General features: G+C 32.0%; 3 protein-coding genes across 6 annotated transcripts; 2 read left to right on the top strand and 1 right to left on the bottom strand.

Annotated features, from left to right (window-relative positions):
* The first annotated feature begins 6,190 nt into the window (after window positions 1-6,190).
* LOC111465219 (plastoglobulin-1, chloroplastic) lies at window positions 6,191-8,784 on the top strand. The gene is made up of 3 exons (XM_023109549.1): window positions 6,191-6,822; window positions 7,090-7,285; window positions 8,325-8,784. The coding sequence occupies exons 1-3, from the start codon at window positions 6,245-6,247 to the stop codon at window positions 8,634-8,636; spliced, it is 1,086 nt and encodes a 361-aa protein (XP_022965317.1). The 5' UTR covers window positions 6,191-6,244; the 3' UTR covers window positions 8,637-8,784.
* Window positions 8,785-10,807: 2,023 nt separating this feature from the next.
* On the top strand, window positions 10,808-13,449 carry LOC111465223 (probable calcium-binding protein CML18). 3 transcript variants are annotated; one of them, XM_023109556.1, is made up of 3 exons: window positions 10,810-11,246; window positions 11,356-11,901; window positions 13,033-13,449. In XM_023109556.1, the coding sequence occupies exon 2, from the start codon at window positions 11,399-11,401 to the stop codon at window positions 11,888-11,890; it is 492 nt and encodes a 163-aa protein (XP_022965324.1). In that variant the 5' UTR covers window positions 10,810-11,246; window positions 11,356-11,398; the 3' UTR covers window positions 11,891-11,901; window positions 13,033-13,449. The 3 variants fall into 3 exon arrangements, with proteins under 3 accessions (XP_022965323.1, XP_022965324.1, XP_022965322.1); XM_023109555.1 differs by having other exon boundaries at window positions 10,808-11,893; window positions 13,026-13,449; XM_023109554.1 differs by having other exon boundaries at window positions 10,813-11,901.
* A 496-nt stretch (window positions 13,450-13,945) lies between these two features.
* On the bottom strand, window positions 13,946-17,185 carry LOC111465224 (dolichol-phosphate mannose synthase subunit 2-like). Of its 2 annotated transcripts, XM_023109558.1 has the most exons (4): window positions 17,056-17,185; window positions 16,042-16,173; window positions 14,481-14,589; window positions 13,946-14,137 (listed from the first exon to the last, which is right to left on the bottom strand). In XM_023109558.1, exons 3-4 carry the CDS (start codon window positions 14,568-14,570, stop codon window positions 13,985-13,987), a joined length of 243 nt encoding a protein of 80 aa, XP_022965326.1. In that variant the 5' UTR covers window positions 14,571-14,589; window positions 16,042-16,173; window positions 17,056-17,185; the 3' UTR covers window positions 13,946-13,984. The 2 variants fall into 2 exon arrangements, with proteins under 2 accessions (XP_022965326.1, XP_022965325.1); XM_023109557.1 differs by lacking the exon at window positions 16,042-16,173.
* Window positions 17,186-17,611: the final 426 nt, after the last annotated feature.

Genomic DNA, 17,611 nt, shown 5'->3' with positions numbered 1-17,611 from the left:
AAAAAAAAAAAAAAAAAAAAAAAAAAAAAAAAAAAAAAAAAAAAAAAAAAAAAAAAAAACTTAAATGAGAAGAAATCATCTCTCGTATATGTTTCTTAAAATTTTACAAAACCATATATTTTTTTTTACCTTTTACATTAACGTCAACTTTCCTACACAAAATTATGACATTCGAGAGTACGTGAATGATTCGAAACAATATTCGAATGAAAGCGATCGTAATAATAAAATGACTAAGAAATACTTAAAAAAACTGAACTAAAAGATGCTAAAGAAATAACAACGAGCTTAAATCGTTCTCCGTGTTTACATTGATAGAAGTTTCTAAGAACATTTTATTCTCGGGAATATATATATATATATATTTTTTTTTTGAATCATATGCTAATTTTGCTGCCTTTCAAAAAAGTTATTTTTACCTTTAGCCCTTTTTTTTCTTTTTAATTATTTTTCTATTCTTTTATTACTATACTCTTTTTTTTTAATAATTAAAAGGCACATTTTAAAATAATGTCATAATTTACATATATATATCATTCTTAAAATTTAATTTAGAAAAAAAATAGATTTTTTTTTTTTTTAAGTTTGAAAATAAAAGAAAAAGATAATATAAATAAATGTACCAAATATATATATAAAGGTTAATAAATAGGCTTGGAGTCTATTGTAATACACCTTTTGGATCACTTTTAGTAAAATCTTTATTGGGAAAATAAAAATAAATAAGTTAAATATTAGTTTTTATTTTCTCCATTTATGGAAATGAGAATTTTGGGAAATAGACGGTAATGGTTGGTGATGGTAGCTTTTACTTTAGATTGCGTAATTTTAATTTTCAACGCCCATATCAATTATCCATAGAACATTCTTAAATTATTATTTTTAAAAATAACATTTTTCTCATAGTGTATTTATTTTTGTAATTTTTTAAAAATATTTTATTATATTATTTAAAAGAATCCCAATTTTGATTTTAAAATAATTAAATGTTTTTTAAAAGGCAGGAGTATGCTGTAAGTCGTTGTTGTTATCTTTTTGCTTCCATCACATATAACACCAATTTCAATTTTTCAAAACTCTATTTCGAAATCTCTTTGTCCCTGTTTTCTAAAACTTTATTATTCTTTAAATGGGGTCAGAGGCTCAAGCATACGTCGCTTGGCCGTAGGCGACGCAATAACAAATTGGCTTATTACTATATATATCATATTTGATATTTTATTATAAGATGAATATCTAGATATTTGTTTTATTGACATAGGTATCTTTCTATTTATTACTATTTGTATATCCTTATTAATTTATTTGATTATAAATAGAGAACTTTCCGGCACCATTTAGGTGTAGTGGTTTTAGCAAATATTCTCATGGTATCATAGCCCTTTCGGTTTAACAATCCTAATTCTTTCTTTTCAATGGCTTTTGAATGTTTTTCTCCACCACCACTGTTGGCTTTGACGTCACAAGGGCAGTCTCCATAGGTGCCACATGACTACTCTTCGACGCCACCCTTTTGACCTCCAAATCATCCTTTCCATATACTCTGTACATACAACCTCACCTTTTCCAACACAATCAATTTTCCCTCAACCAACATAGTCTCTCATTTTCTTCCCAATCTTCCATTCATCCTTCATAGAAACCCAACCTAAACCTATCGAGCTTTTACAGAGATTTACCTTTGGAATCTAGGCGCCGCACTGGCCTCATCACCAACCAAGCCGCCACCGCCGCCTCTCTTCTCGCCAAAATTGGCTCCTTCGCCCACCGTGACGACTCTTCTGGCTTCAACATTGTGTTTTGTCCCTTGCTTTAGGTTTCCCCTTATGCTTCTTGGGTTAGACATATTCTGACCAAAGCCATCGTCGATGAGCGACGATCCCTCTTCATGGGTTAAACATTCTCATAGTATAAGAACAAGACTATTTAAAATAAACCTATGAAAAACATAAGCTTATGTTTTATTTCTCGAGCAAGATTATTATTATTATTTATTTTAAATCAAATGAAAGTAACTTAATAACTAAATTAGGAAAAAAAAAAATCGAAGTTTATAACTAAATCAGGAAGATTTATAATTATCAAGTAATAAAGCCAAAATAAAAAATTTAAATGGACGAAAACATATTATTTAAAATTGCACACACACAATTATTTATTTATTTATTTAATGGGAATTACAATAAATGACATAATGAGAAATTTATTTAATGCGTGGGCCAATAAATGGATCTATTAGACTTGTGTTTTCTTTGATAGTCCAAAGCTATAACCAATTAGAATCTTCCACGTGGCCATCTCAAAGGATAAGGAAAACAAATTGAAGAAGAAAACTGGTTCGTAATGAGAAATAAATAATTTATATAATTGAAAAAAAAAAGAAATAATTAATGTCAAACTTTATGTAAAATAAAAATAAAAATAAAAACATGTTGACATATTATTAATTTTTGTTTGAAATGTTCTTATCTGATAATGATTGAACTCCAAAAACTTTAAAATTCTTTTAAAATATGAATCGAGAAAGAAAAATTATTTTGTCACTAAAACTTACGAAGGCGACAACAAAAAAAAATGAGAAGGGCTTATACGTCTTTTTCGAGTTGAAAAAGTCATATTAAATAAAATCATTAAAAAAAAAGGTCACTATTAAAATAAATATAATATAATATTCAACATAATTTCTAAAAATTTAAAATTTAATATTATAATATATTATATCACACATAAATATGGGTATATAAAATGAGTAGGGTAGGGTGGGATTGGTTGGAGTAGTGGTGACAGGAAATGTAATTCTAATCTCACCCACATTCACCATTAGTATAGATTATGTGAACGTCTCCAGTTCTAAAATTTTAGTTTAAATAATTAAATAATTAATTATAATGATTTGAGGATTTGGTATAAATTTGTTTTCACATTAAATTTAGTTTAGTAGGCCAACAACTTTATAATATAAGACCAACATCTAATAAATAAACTATATACTAAAATTATTTATTTATCAATTCACAAGTAATGATAGATTTGCCGCTAAAATAAAATTATGAAATATTGTAATTATTGGTTTGCCGTAATTTAAGTAATGCAAAGAATAAAAGAAATAAAGAAAAAGAAATAGAGCAGCCGACACGTAACTTTGAAAAGTCATAGGGTGAATTCAAAACGACACGTCGTTTTAGTCAAAGACATGAAAAAAAGATGAGTGGGGGCGGATTTGAAAGGGTCAAAAAACTGAATATAATAATGAAGGGCTGAAGGCGGCCACCGTCTTAAACTCGGACCCAACTTTTGAAGTTAAATTACAGCTTTACCCTTTATGCCATTTAATTATGAATCGTTTAACTATAAAAATTAAAATTTTAACACAAAAATAAAAAATAAAAAATAAAGGGACCAAAAGGGTATTTTAAATTTTAATTTTTTTTGTTTTATGACGTCGATATTACTCAAATTGGGAGATTTTATAATTTTTAAGATAATAAATTTCTTAAAATGAAAATAATATAAAGATATTATTAAAATTAAATAATGAAAAGAAGCCCATAAAAGGCTGTGAGCTATGGGATATTATAATTGTAGGAAATAAACAAATAAAATGCCTCTTTTTCAGTGCATTTCACTTGAAATTAAAAAATAATAGCATAATTATAAACCTATAAAGGCAGCCCCTCAAACCCTTTCCACCTGTCATTATAAAATATTTTTTTTATAAATAAAATAAAATCAAAATCCCCCATAGCCCCACAAATTGGAGTTGACATTATTATATCATTTCTTTTCATATCTAAACCTTCAAAAAGAAAATTATTGATTTTAATTATTTAATATATTAGTGGCTTACATATAAATGCATATATATATATATATATAAAATAATTTAAATATTTAATATTTTAATTAATGATATAATATTTTAATCCGTATTCAAGTATAATTTAATATTAAAATATTAGTAACTTTTTTATACGTCAAAATTTAAAAATTTGACGCATCATCAGATCTTTATTTTTTAAAAAAAGAAATTTTAATTTAAAATTTAAAATTTATTGGTGGGTATTTAATATTGATAAAAAAAAAAAAAAAATCTCTCTCTAACTTTTTTTTTTCTCTTTTGGGGCACATTGCCAACAATTTGTTTCGTATCAATTGTGCTCTTTTTCAGGAATAATGTTCAAATTCCTTTTAATTCAAATAATAATAATAATTATTATTATTATTTTTGCACTTTTTGGTGAAATTACCATTTGGGGCCTACCCAAATCATTATTTTGCCCCAAAACCCACACAAAATAGCCTAAAAGTTGGAGAAAATTGGATTATTTGAGAGTTGAATTTTGACCAAAATGGCACTTTTTCTTTGGTGTTTATAGGCCAAAAAAACCTAAATTTAGTATTTAATTAAAATTGGAAAATATATAATTTAAGGGAATTTATTTTTTCAATCAACATAGGAAAAAATGAAATTATTTTTTCAAATGATATATTTATGAAAAATTAAAGAAAATAAAATAAATTAAAAAGTAAATAAAGTACAATGATTTGATGTAAATAAAAATAGTGCTTTTATAAAGAAGGTTGAAACGGTCCAAAAAAAATTCAAAATTTAGTCAATAAGTCAAAGACAAATCTCAGTTATTTTCAATCATAATAATATTCATCCTTTTTAATCATTAATTCTCCCCTCTCCCAGCTTTGAAAAATAAAAATTAAATATTTTTTTTTAACAAATATTTGAATTCAAATTATTTAATTTCATTTGAAAAAAATAAAAAGGCAATTTTATTTATTTATTTTTACCAAAACGTTCAATTTCATCCAATTATACCATAAAAATTTACAAATAATAATAATAATAATAATAATAATAAATATAAATTAACATTAAATAAAATTGTAAACAAAAAGGCTGAAATTTTTATAAATATAAGGTTTAATTTGATAAATATTTATTTTTGTAAGTCGAGTCGAACTATTAAATTTAAATTATAAATTGAGTGATTTATTTATTTTTCGATTTTGGGATCAGCTGAATTTTTTGAAAAAAAAACAAAAAATGGTTCAGTCACATGTTGTAATTTGTTTTATCGGGTTCACAAACTAACCCTATTTTTAAAATCAGTACTAGAATTATTAATATTTGAGGTGGGTAGTGTTTAAGTAATTTTAAATTAATAAATTTTAATTAATTTATTAATTAATGTCTTGATAATAACAAGCCTTCTCTTAATTATTAATAATTTCAGTGTTCAGTAAGTATTCTAAAGTGTTGATAGTAATTGCTGTTATTATTATTATTCATATTTTATATTTGTTAAACGTCACATATGTTAATTATTAAGAATTTTATAATATATACTTTTATTTTTTTAAATGTCTTCGAAATATTCTTAATTTTTATAGGTATTGATAGGAAAATTTGATTTAATTAACGAACATTTATTTGGAAAGTTATTCGAAACGCATTAAATTTTAATACTAAAAATGCTATTATCCAAATGGGCCGTTAAAGCCCAACTAACGTTTGGGCTTTCACGTTCCATTTAGGCCCAACTAACGTTTGGGCTTTCACGTTCCATTTAGGCCCAACTTTATATTTTCCCTTTATTTTCTCAACGGTATAAATGAGTTTTAAAAATGTATAAAAATCATCGGCTATTTTTCTCTTTATTTATTTATTAAAAGCCAAAATTATTATCATCCACCAAAATGATATTTTTTTTAATTATAAACCCTTTACAAATTTTAGGAAATAAAATAAATATCTTTTATTTTTATTTTTTAAAGTTAAAAAAATTCAAAAGAAATTAAAGAAGATAAAAAGAAAAAAACACCATATATATATATATATTTTAAGTTTATGAGTCAAATAAAATAAATATAAGAATTTAAAAATTGAAATTGAAATAATATTTAAACCTAATAATTTTAAAATATAAATTATATGTTAATTTGTTTGATTAGTTCCACGAACATTCATGTTCCTGTCTTGTATTTTTTAAAATTTAGGACAGAAAAATTAATCTATTGAGATTTATAATTTATTATTAATTTAAATATTTTTTATAAATTTATTTACTTATATATAATAATAATAATAATAATAATAATAATAATAAAAACAGAATCGGTTCTGAAAAATTATGGCCGTGGATTAATTAGAGGATTTAAATATTGAGTGAAAAAAGGAAAAAGAAATGGTGGTTAATTCGAACGCCCGAGAACTCATAAGCTCACAAAAATGGCTTCTCTGTTGTCTTCTTCCAAGAGTTCCGTCTTCTTCACTGCCAACCCTAAATTGCCACTCTTCTCCTCTCTTCCTTCTGTTTATGTTCCATCATTTCTCTCCTTCAATCTCCCTCGCAAAGATTCTGGATCCCTCCGATTCCCTTCCCTTCGCCTGAGCTCCTCTCTCTCCGACGACGCATCTTCCGGCGATGAAGATGCTGCCGGTTCTCGCTCGGGGATCACGGATGAGTGGGGGGAAGAAGCTGAGTCGGATCCTGACTCTTCGTTTTCGAGATTCTCGGAGTTCGATCCCCCGAAGGACGATGACGAGTGGGGCGGTGATGGATATGCTGATGGAGGTAATGGTAAAGCTGCTGTGGTTGAGGATAAGAGTGAGGAGTTTGTGGATGATAAGCTTTTTGAGCTTAAGAGATGTTTGGTTGATACGGTTTATGGGACTGAGATCGGATTTAGGGCTGGGTTGGAGGAAAGAGCTGAGGTTTTGGAGATTGTGAACCAATTGGAGGCGGCGAATCCAACTCCGGCGCCGGTGGAGGCCCCTGGACTTCTCGATGGTAACTGGATTCTAGTGTAAGTTCGTTACGGAATTTTAAACTCGTTCTTCACCTATAATCTGACTCCTGATTAGCACTTAGCATGCATATTTATGGCTTCAATCAATCAAAGAAAACAACCATAGAGAATACACGAAATGGAATTCCATATGTTTTTAGCTTCAGATGCGAATTTGGAGATTGAAAGAGAGAGCTCATCTTCTGATTAACGAAGTTCATTAACATTTGAACAACAATGTTGAATACTGCTTCTGAATACTATGTTTGATCTATGATGGATTAGGTATACTGCTTTTTCCGAGCTTCTGCCGCTTTTAGCATTAGGAACATTGCCATTAGTGAAAGTGGAGAAGATTACTCAAGAAATTGACTCAAATACGCTTACCGTCGTAAACTCTACCACTTTGTCCAGTCCATTCACCACATTTTCTTTCAGTGCGTCTGCAGCCTTTGAAGTTCGGACTCCTTCAAGGATACAGGTGCTTTTATTTGCACAACATTTTGTCTTTCTTTTCCAGAATTACATGTTCTGTGTTTTTTCATATTTCGCAACAATTTTTAAGCTCCTCGTATGAAAAGAAACCAAAGGTGTTTCCTCTATATTGTCCTTGAATAAATCTTATAATTTGTGTCCTCTAAATGAAGAAGATAACGAATTCATTGAAACATGGAACAAGAACCATGTTTATTATGTTCAAAACTTGCAGACATTTCAGAGAGTTCGTCGAGAAAAGGAGCAAGAAACGACATAGCCTTTTTCCTAAAAAATTAGAGAAGAAATAGGAATATTGTCCCATGAATTCTAAATGAACTAGGCGACCGAAGATTAGACCGTTAATTTTTGTTGGTGCATCTTCTCAACTTCAATCTCTTTGTAGCAGTCTAGTTAGTGGAATAGCAATAAAAATATCTAATCAAGCCTGCTGGCTAAGGCCTGTGGTCTTTGAGTAACACCGAACCTGAAGTTGCGTGATTGAATCTTCGAGTGAGTTTAGTAAAGATTTTTGTTCTTAACAAAGTAAAAAAAACAGGAACAGCCTAAGGACTAGGGGAAGAGGGAACCCGACTCATAATAAACTAAGTAAAAGCTTTCCAATTGTTCATAATCATTGGAAGGCGGTAGTTACTAAAGAATGCTGCGTGATTAAGACACCACCAAGACGAAAATCCTATCTGCTCTATAAAGAAAAACCTTGATGTCTTTAGAGTTTGGACTTTCGGGGTGGGCGTAGATTTACAAAAACAATAAGAATTCTAATTCATTTTGCAAAATCCTTTTTTCCAGGCTTAAACGTTTTAAATGCAATAAATATACATGTGCCAAGTCGTTAGTAGAACTTGAACGCATAGTGTTTGTTTCTTCGTGTAAATTATCTGTTTGATTATGATTAATGGTCGAGCCATGGTTTCTGTACACGATGAGTTTCTATTGAACACGTGTTCAAGTATGTTCGAACAATCTGAATACTTCTTTCCCTGTTATTCTAAATCTGACTAGTCTTCACGAGTTATGTTCAGGTTCAATTCAAAGAAGGTATTCTGCAACCTCCTGAGATAAAGTCAAGGCTTGATCTTCCAGAAAATATTGATATATTTGGACAGAAAATTAATTTATCCACTGTGCAACAAACTCTTGATCCAATACAGCATGCAATAGCGAGTCTATTCCAGGTCATTTCGGGTCAGCCTCCCCTCAAGATACCCATTCCAGGTGATCGTAACAGGTCCTGGCTACTTATTACATACCTCGATGAAGATCTTCGAATCTCAAGGGGTGATGGTGGTCTTTTTGTTCTCGTTAAAGAAGGGAGTGCTCTACTAGATCAGTAAAATCAGGTACTTTCTGTAATGGTACAAAAACGCATCGAGTCTGGCATGTAATTGCTTAATTTTTGATGTTAGGTCATACAATACTACTTTCTAAATGAGTATGATACAGAAGATATAATGGTCATGCATCTACCTTTTTAGTCTTGTATCTTCCTTGCTAATTTCTATTTTGTGAAGGGGATAAAAAGGAGAAGGATAAATCGGCATCTGGTATGGACATTCATTTCAGAATTCTGATAAATGTGTGAGCATGATCTGTACTTGCATTAGTCTATCTGAATCTTTAGAAATGTTGATCTTTGTTCTTGAAATATAAATCAGTTGTAGCCATAGGATACAAAGATTGCCAATATTATATAGAAAACCGACTCGTTATTCCGATTACTGCCGAAAGAAAAGGAATTATACTGCCTTGTTTGGCATTCGAGAGGTGATTCTCTCCCAAAATGCTAAACAATTTCCTACTTGGCTTACTGGCCTTCTTTCACTCCCTACCCAGAATTACAAAATTGTTGTGCCATTTTGGGTAAGATACTATATCGATTGGAGAGGGGAATGACATCGATTGGAGAGGGAACGAGCGCCAGGACGTTGGGCCTTGAAAGAGGGTGAATTGTGAAAAATTTCATATTGGTTGGGAAGGAGCACGAAATCTTCTTTATAAGGGTGTGGAAACCTCTACCTAGCAGCGCATTTTAAAAACTTTTAGGGAAGTCAAACCTTTAGGGAAGTCTAAAGAGAACAATATTTGCTAGTGATGCCTATATTGGCTTGGGCAATTGACTCTACCCTATCATTTGGGACCAATACTCTTCTCCACCCTACCCCTCTATGACATGTTTGAAGGATTATCGGGTTAACCATCATATGAGTATAACAAATAACTTAGAATGAGTTTAAACTATGTTGACCACCTACCTAAAGTTTAATATTCAACGAGTTTCCTCGGTGCCAAAATGTAGTAGGTCAAACCGTTTCCTCATACACCAAATGTAGTAGGGTTTGACGGTTTGCCCCATGAGAATAATTAATGTGCACGTTTTAATCTCTTATGAGTTCTTCAATAGGAAAATGTAGTAGGATTATGGTTTGCCCTTTGAGATTACTCAAGGTGCACAATTTAATCTTCAATGAGTTTCTTCATCAGGCAAATGTAGTAGAATTAGATGGAGGTTCCCTCAACAAGAAAATGTAGTAGGATAAACGGTATGAGCGTTGAGAATAGTCAATAGTCAAGGTGCGTGATTTAATCTCCAACGAGTATTCTCGACAACTAGGTAGTAGGATCATATGGGTTACCTGGTGAAAATAGTCGAGTTTCTTCAACAACCAAATGTAGTTGGTTTGATATGTATGCAGAATATTTAGATTTTCTATATAAATAACAAAGGGTCTCTTCTTAAAGTACTTGTATAGATCAATTGCTCTTTAACATGCTAGACAACTTTTTTCATTAAAACTTTCAAGTGTTCATGTTTGTATTCGTATTTTATTTTTTTTAATCAGATTTTCAAATAAATTCAAATTAGTTGTGGCCATTTTATATTATATATGGTTTTAAATATGCTTAATTAAAATTTTAATAACCAAATATAAACAAACTAAAGGAAAAAAAAAAAAAAAAGATTCATTTAGGTTATTTATTTTCAACTTGTGTTCGTTTTTGTTCATTTTAGCTTCGGTGATTTAGCGTGTGTGTATATATATATATATATATATATTAATTTTCATTTTACCAAAATCTTAGCACAGGCTTAACGATCAATAAATTTTTATATTAAATTGTTTTTGTCGGAAACAAAATGAAATAATTGGACTAAATATTTGACTAAATATAATAATAAAAAGAACTCAAATAGTCAATTCGAGCATCATTCCCTATGAATGAATCCTTGGCTTTGTTGTTGAACTTAATAAAATAAAAATTATTGAAAAGTAAAACTAAAAAAACCAAAAAGTATATAAACTTTTCTTACTTGACGTGGCAAGACGCGATTGGTTGCCTCCATCTTGGTGTAACGATTTTAGGTGTGAACGCCCGCAGAGGATCCATAGAAAATTATTTCAAAAAGTAGTTGACACTAGGACTCCCAACGGAACAGTACACGTCGGCATTTAAAAGACGTGCGACTTTGTCACGAAATTCCCGCCTTTTCTAACGGATTTTCCCTTTGGAATAATTTTCCGGGAAATTTCTTTTATGGAAAATATATAAAAAATATATTAATAATAAAAATAAAAATAAGTTTTAAACTTCTCTGTTTTCGATTCTTCTTGTTCTTGTGAAAATTCTTATGGGATCCGGTTTTTCGGTGAGTTAGAATATTCACGGGTGATCCGGTCGATCCACCGAGGAAGAACGACGACATTGGTGCTCGTTTCGGATCGTTCGATCTCGATCTCGGTCTCAAAAAGCCGTTCAGAGAACAGGAATCAGAACATTTACAGTTCGTTTTGTTCGATTCGTTTTTGTTTTGGCGAATCCTGATTGGAATTTTCGAGGTATTTGTGTTATTCTTGTTTATGGAGTGGATTGGGTGAATCCAGGGCGGAAAATCCTAAGAACTTGAGGATTTGATTTCCGATTCTACTGAAGAAGAAGAACTGGAGGTAAATTGGTAATTGAATGTCGATTGTCCATTTTTTAGGTTTTGGTTGAGATTTGGAATTCGAGTTTTGTTGCGAACGGAGATAGATTATTGTTTGGGGATTTGTTTAGGTTTTACAGTAATTCTGAAGCAATTAGGGCTCTGTTTATTAACATGAGCGACAAGCAACCGATTAAGTTAGACGACGAACAAATTGCGGAGTTGAGGGAAATCTTTCGGTCGTTCGATCGGAACAACGACGGGAGTTTGACTCAACTCGAACTTGGATCGCTTTTACGATCACTTGGTTTGAAGCCGAGTCCGGATCAGCTTGAGAATTTAATAATGAAGGCCGATACGAACAGCAATGGATTAGTGGAATTTTCAGAGTTCGTAGCTCTGGCGGAGCCGGAGCTGGTATCGGCGAAGTGCCCTTACACAGAGGAGCAATTAAAGCAGCTATTTAGGATGTTTGACAGAGATGGGAATGGGTTTATCACCGCAGCGGAGTTGGCTCACTCGATGGCCAAACTTGGCCACGCTCTCACGGCGGAGGAGCTCACCGGAATGATTAGGGAAGCCGATACCGACGGCGATGGCAGAATCAATTTTCAAGAGTTCTCTCAGGCAATTACTTCTGCTGCATTTGATAATTCCTGGGCTTGAACATTTTTCTGGTATCTCTCCCTCTCTCTCATTGGAAAACTTGCTGCAATTTTCTTTCAATTGAGTTCTAGGAGTTAATTAAGGATTTTGATTCACATGTTGGGTCACTATAAGACATTGAGATTAGAATGTCTGAGCATACATTTGCTACATATGTTTACCATATACTTCTGTTAATGTTAGCATAAAATTTGCATCTTAGATTATACTGATCTAGAGCTTTGAAGCCATATCTTTAGTTGTCCATTACACCTTATCAACCATGAGTATTTGTAACGATTCAAGGCTACCGCTAGCAAATATTGTCTGTTTTGACCCGTTATGTATCGCCGTCATCAGCTTTACAATTTTTAAAACATGTCTAATAGGGAGAGGTTTCCACACCCTTATAAGGAATGTTTCGTTCCTCTCTCCAACCGATGTGAGATCTCACAATTCACCCCCTTGGGGGCCCATAGTCGCATACCGCTCGGTGTCTGGCTCTGATATCATTTGTAACAGTTCAAGCCCACTGATAGCATATATTGTTCGCTTTGGCCAGTTATATATCACCGTCAGCCTCACGATTTTTAAAACGGGTCTAATAGGAGAGGTTTTCACACCATTGTAAGGAATGTTTCGTTCTCCTCTTCAACCGGTGTGAGATCTCACAATCCAACCCCCTTAGGGGCCCAAAGTCGCACACCGCTTGGTGTCTGGCTCTGATACCATTTGTAACCGTTCAAGCCCACGGCTAGTAGATATTGTCCGCTTTGGCCTGTTATATATTACCGTCGGCCTCATGATTTTTAAAACGTGTCTAATAGGAGAGGTTTTCACACGCTTATAAGTAATGCTTCGTTCCCTCCTCCATCCGATGTGGGATTTCATACAGAGTCAGTCCTTGTTGAAATCTTTTCCTATCTAGCGTGTTTTCTTTGGAGTAGTTTATTCTTTTACAGACGGTAGAAGTTTCTTTGGGTCTATTAAATGATTTGTTTAGAAATTCTCGACAAGGTTTAATTGATTAATGCAGCTTGGATGATGCATCCCTTTAGTAAAGGTGTTCGTTAATTGTCAAAAATGTTAGCAGTGTTACAGAAACTAGTGCCAACAATTTGAGCATGAAAAACTAAGGTGTGTGCCTGTAAATCTTTTTGCAGCGACCGGAAACAAACAGCAAATGGGTAATATTTGGACGGCAGATGACTGTAACCAACATGACGATCTTGTCAAGAAATTGAAAATGGTTTATGGGTTCAGTTTTGAATGTTGATCAAGTCTGAATCTCTTACCTATTTCTTTGCTCGAAAAAGACTCGAGAGTTCAAGTTGTTAGGTTTCAAATTTGGGCTGTTTATAAAGTTGGAGTCCAAACCAAACACACTGCTGGGATTTTTGTGAAAGGATTTTAGTTCCAATTCCAGTTTTTCAATATGGTATGGTGGTGGTAGTTTGATGCTTTCATGTGGTCTTTTTTTTTTTTCTTTGAGATTTTGTTTAATTTCATTTTAGTTATTCCCAACAAATTTTTGATCTTCGAACATTTTGGAATCTATGTTATAGCTAATATTGTTAAAATGCTTTCGAGGCAGGTATAAGTCATTCCTCTTGCTTGTTTAGAGACGAGAAATGCCTAATTGAATAAAATTGTATACATTGTAAAATAGATAGAAAGAAACGTGTACACGAGAGAATCAATTTAAAGGCAATTTCATGAAGATTGTGATATTTAGTCAAGCCAAATTGGATGATTCAATTTAAAAGTTTCATTTTTTTTCCTCATTTTTCAGCAAAATTAATGTAAATTTCAATAGATGTTTTTCTTATTTCAAGAAAAAAATTCATTTTATTTTTGTTTCTGTAAAAAAGAAGGGAAAATAAATTTAGATTCTATGAATGCAAGGAGATTGAAGTTTCTAAATAATTTAGGCCTCAAACAGAAACAGATAGTTAATTTTAAAAAATTAAAACTATATTCATAAAACTAGAAATTGAAAGAAGAAACCAAAAAATAAAAATAAAATAATATATATATATATATATTTATTTATTTATTTATTTTTAAAAACCACATTATATTTACATAGTTAAAGCTAGCTTTTAAGAGTTGTCCTCATGCCTTCTTCCTTTTGGATTTGAGCATTACAATTCCAACAAATATGCCTAATAAACACAGAAGTACCACACCAGCAAATACAGGTATGAGGATGGCAAATTCCTGTGGTAAGAAATAGCTGTGGATGAAGTGATCACTATCCACAAATGGCTGCCATTAAAACAAAGCAAAATACATTAAAATACACGAGCTATGATAAATTTAATTATATCAAATACTTCAACAATCTCACTCTCGCTCTCGCTCACGCACTTGAAAATTTGTTGAAGATCCAACAAGTAGAAATTAATATTAATTAATAAAAAAATGACATTATAGGAGTTCAAACACGAGACGCTCTAGTACTAGGTTAAATCACCCATCAATCTAAAAGTTGAAGTAAATGAGTTAAGACAAGTTTAATTATATCAATACTTTAACTGACAGTAACGCGATCAAGTACATCGAACGAAATCATTTGGTAGAGCATCTAGAACATGGAAGATGAACTTACCAGGATAATGACCCAGAAAGTACAGCAAGTGAAGATGGACAAGCTGGTAAGCGATAGCAAAAATCCAACCGTCTTGTCTGCTAACTCCATTTAGAGGTGTTATTATTTCCTGTGAACAACATACAATACCCATTTGGGTGTCAAGTATTGTAATGGATTAACCATTTGCGCCAAAAACACACTTTTTTGAGGTCAAAAGCACATTAAATTACTTCCCAACCTAGCCTAAATATACAGATTACCATGTACCTATAAGGAATCTCTCCCTAACAACAACCTGCAATAACGCTAAGTAACACAAAATGCACCAGAAACCAGAGATGGAACAGGGGGAGACACTGTTCTATTGATAATGGCTCGGAAACGAATGATTACAAGCGATTAAACAATAGGAAACTACCCGAACAGCAAACAACCTTCTCCAGCTACTTTGAGAGAGCTGGGAGCATCTCCTTCCCAAAGCCTTAGCCACATAATTCATAAAAAAACCTACATGTACTCAAATCCCAAAATAACGACACTCCCCTTGCCGAATTGCCATACAACAACAACGAGCTCACACCCCCCTTACTCATGTCAGATTACCCTCCTTTCCCTTTTTCCCCCCTCCTACCATATGTTTGGGTAATTTGGGGCCTTGCAGTACCATTAGGCACAACGTGTGTCATCACATGTTGCATTGCTTTGGCCTGTTATATAAGAATTCAGTCGACTGCTAGACAAGAGTTCACAACAAGGGGAAGCCGTGCTCTTATTAGTACTGACTGCTAATCTCATCAAAAAGCTCTCAGATATTTTAGTAGATGATTAATTTTGACAAGTCATTCAAGTAAAAACAATTCTCTCACTTATTTAACTAGATTGTTGAATAAATAATCTTATTTCATTTTATTCTGGGATTAGTATCATCTTTTATAAAGATAAGATATACGATCAGCCTAATCCATCGTGACATTATGTAATGGTCCAAGCTCACCGTTAGCATATATTGTCCTCTTTAGACTTTTCCTTTCGGGCTTCCCCTCAAGATTTTTAAAAGCATCTGCTAGGGAGAGGTTTCCACACCCTTATAAAGAATGTTTCGTTCTCCTCCACAACCGATGTGGGATCTCACACATTATAGATCGATATGCATCCTGGTGCTAATAGACAATATAAATAAATAAACCAGAACAAACTCCTTCATCAACATCGCTCAACTTCTTTGTTTTCCACCTTTTATTTTCACTTCGGAGAACGGGAATGCACTTGTAGATGACATCCCGACATCAAAAAATAACTAGAAATTTCTTCTAGACCCCAGCCTATGATTCGTATTATCCTCATGTATTCATACATTTTTCTCAATGAAGGAGTTTTTTCAATGAAAAAGTTCCTTATTGTATATTAAGTAAGGGGAACATCAGGTGAACAATTCAGACCCATATGTTTGAATTAGATTACCATTGATTCTTAGTCTTCCATTCCTATAGGTGGATTGTAAGAAATACACTACAAGGATGATATGCAATTCAATATTTAGAATGGAAATCAAACTTCAAGAGAATAAGAGCACGAAAACCTAGAGCAAATGTTTCATAACCATCCAAGAAAGATCTAACTTGTACTAGATCCAGGTGTGAATCAAATTTCAAAACTGGCAAAACAGAACATCTAATAGTCTCACAAATGCACTTCCACTGGCATGGAGGACCTGAAATGGATTCCAAAAGACTTGGGATCAGCCCACTGGGACCATAAATACTTAGGAAATACGTTAGACATGAAGATGAGACCTTATTGGCTTGCAAAGGGGATATAGGAAAGAAGAAGAAAAATATAAAACCTTAAAGGGTAGAAGAGGAGGGTCCTAATTATAAAGTAAGAGACTGCTTCAAAATATGACACTTGAATTTTGAAACAGAACAATAGAATTTTGCTTAAAAAAGTAGTTTTAAAAAATGTTTTCGTTTTTGGAATTTGGCTAAGAATTCAAATCTTTCCATGAAAATTGTTACAAACAAATAGGGATAAAACAAACACAACACTAAAAAATCTAAAAACAAAAACCAAATGGTTATCAAACTAGACCTAGATAATGAAGGAGAAGTATCCAATAGCCAATACCATCTGTGTCTTACAGAAAACTGCTAAATTCTAGAACCAAAAATGCCCATTGCGTATGGTGTCATGAAGCAATCTAATCAAAAACAATCTTCATACCATAACTTGAACATTGTAGGTTTTTGTTTTTTTTTTGTCCCTGTTATTTCTTCTGTAATTTTTGTTTTCACGAATAGTCCTGCTAATCTTCAACACTTCTAAGGGAAAAAAGAGCAATGTGAAGAAATTGAATCTAATGGTGCTGGAGATATAGTAAACAGATGCAGCCAATATCGATCAAGCTAATCATACTACCACCTTAAAAAATCAATTCAATTCCTCTAAATACAGAACAATATTTGTAGAGCTCATTTTTTCAAATGAAATCAAGGAATTCGCGCAATAAAAATCGAAACCAAGATCAAAGATCGTCGAAATTTTAGCAGCAAGAGTTAATCGACGTGATACAGATAGCATGGTATAAAGCTCATACCTGATTCTTCGTCGCCGGAAAATGTTGGAAGGATCAAGGAATGAAACAGAATCTGGAAAGGTTTTTCCGAAGAATGATCCTATTTGGAAGCTAAATTCGATAACCCATGTGAGAAAAATGAAGAATGTTGGACTTGGGTCTTCCAAATTACGTTTCTGCCCTCGCTATTTACTCTTATTTATACTATTGGTCGGATTTTTTATTTTATTTATTTTTTTATTAAAGCCAAATTAAATTCACCAAGAATAATGTTATTCGGACATGGGTTCGACATTAACATAAGAAATGAATCGATTTTTTTTTTTTTTATCATTAAAAAAAAATCAATGAAACATAAAAGATAAACAATAAAATATCACCGATATTAACCTTATATAAACAATAAATTTTTTAACTTATTTAACAAACGGGATAAAAATTATCGTATGCATTTTCATAAAATTGAGATTGTTGACATTTTCATTCTCTAATTGAGCTATTTTGACTTGACAACCACGATCATTTGAGCTCTATCAAAATTCTTGGTGCAATTCTATGTACGGATTTGGATTTCACT

This window comes from Cucurbita maxima, unplaced genomic scaffold, assembly GCF_002738345.1.
Source record: "Cucurbita maxima cultivar Rimu unplaced genomic scaffold, Cmax_1.0 Cma_Scf00028, whole genome shotgun sequence".
Taxonomy (NCBI): domain Eukaryota; kingdom Viridiplantae; phylum Streptophyta; class Magnoliopsida; order Cucurbitales; family Cucurbitaceae; genus Cucurbita; species Cucurbita maxima.
Note: the sequence above shows the minus strand (reverse complement) of the source record. Positions and strands in the feature narration are given on the sequence as shown.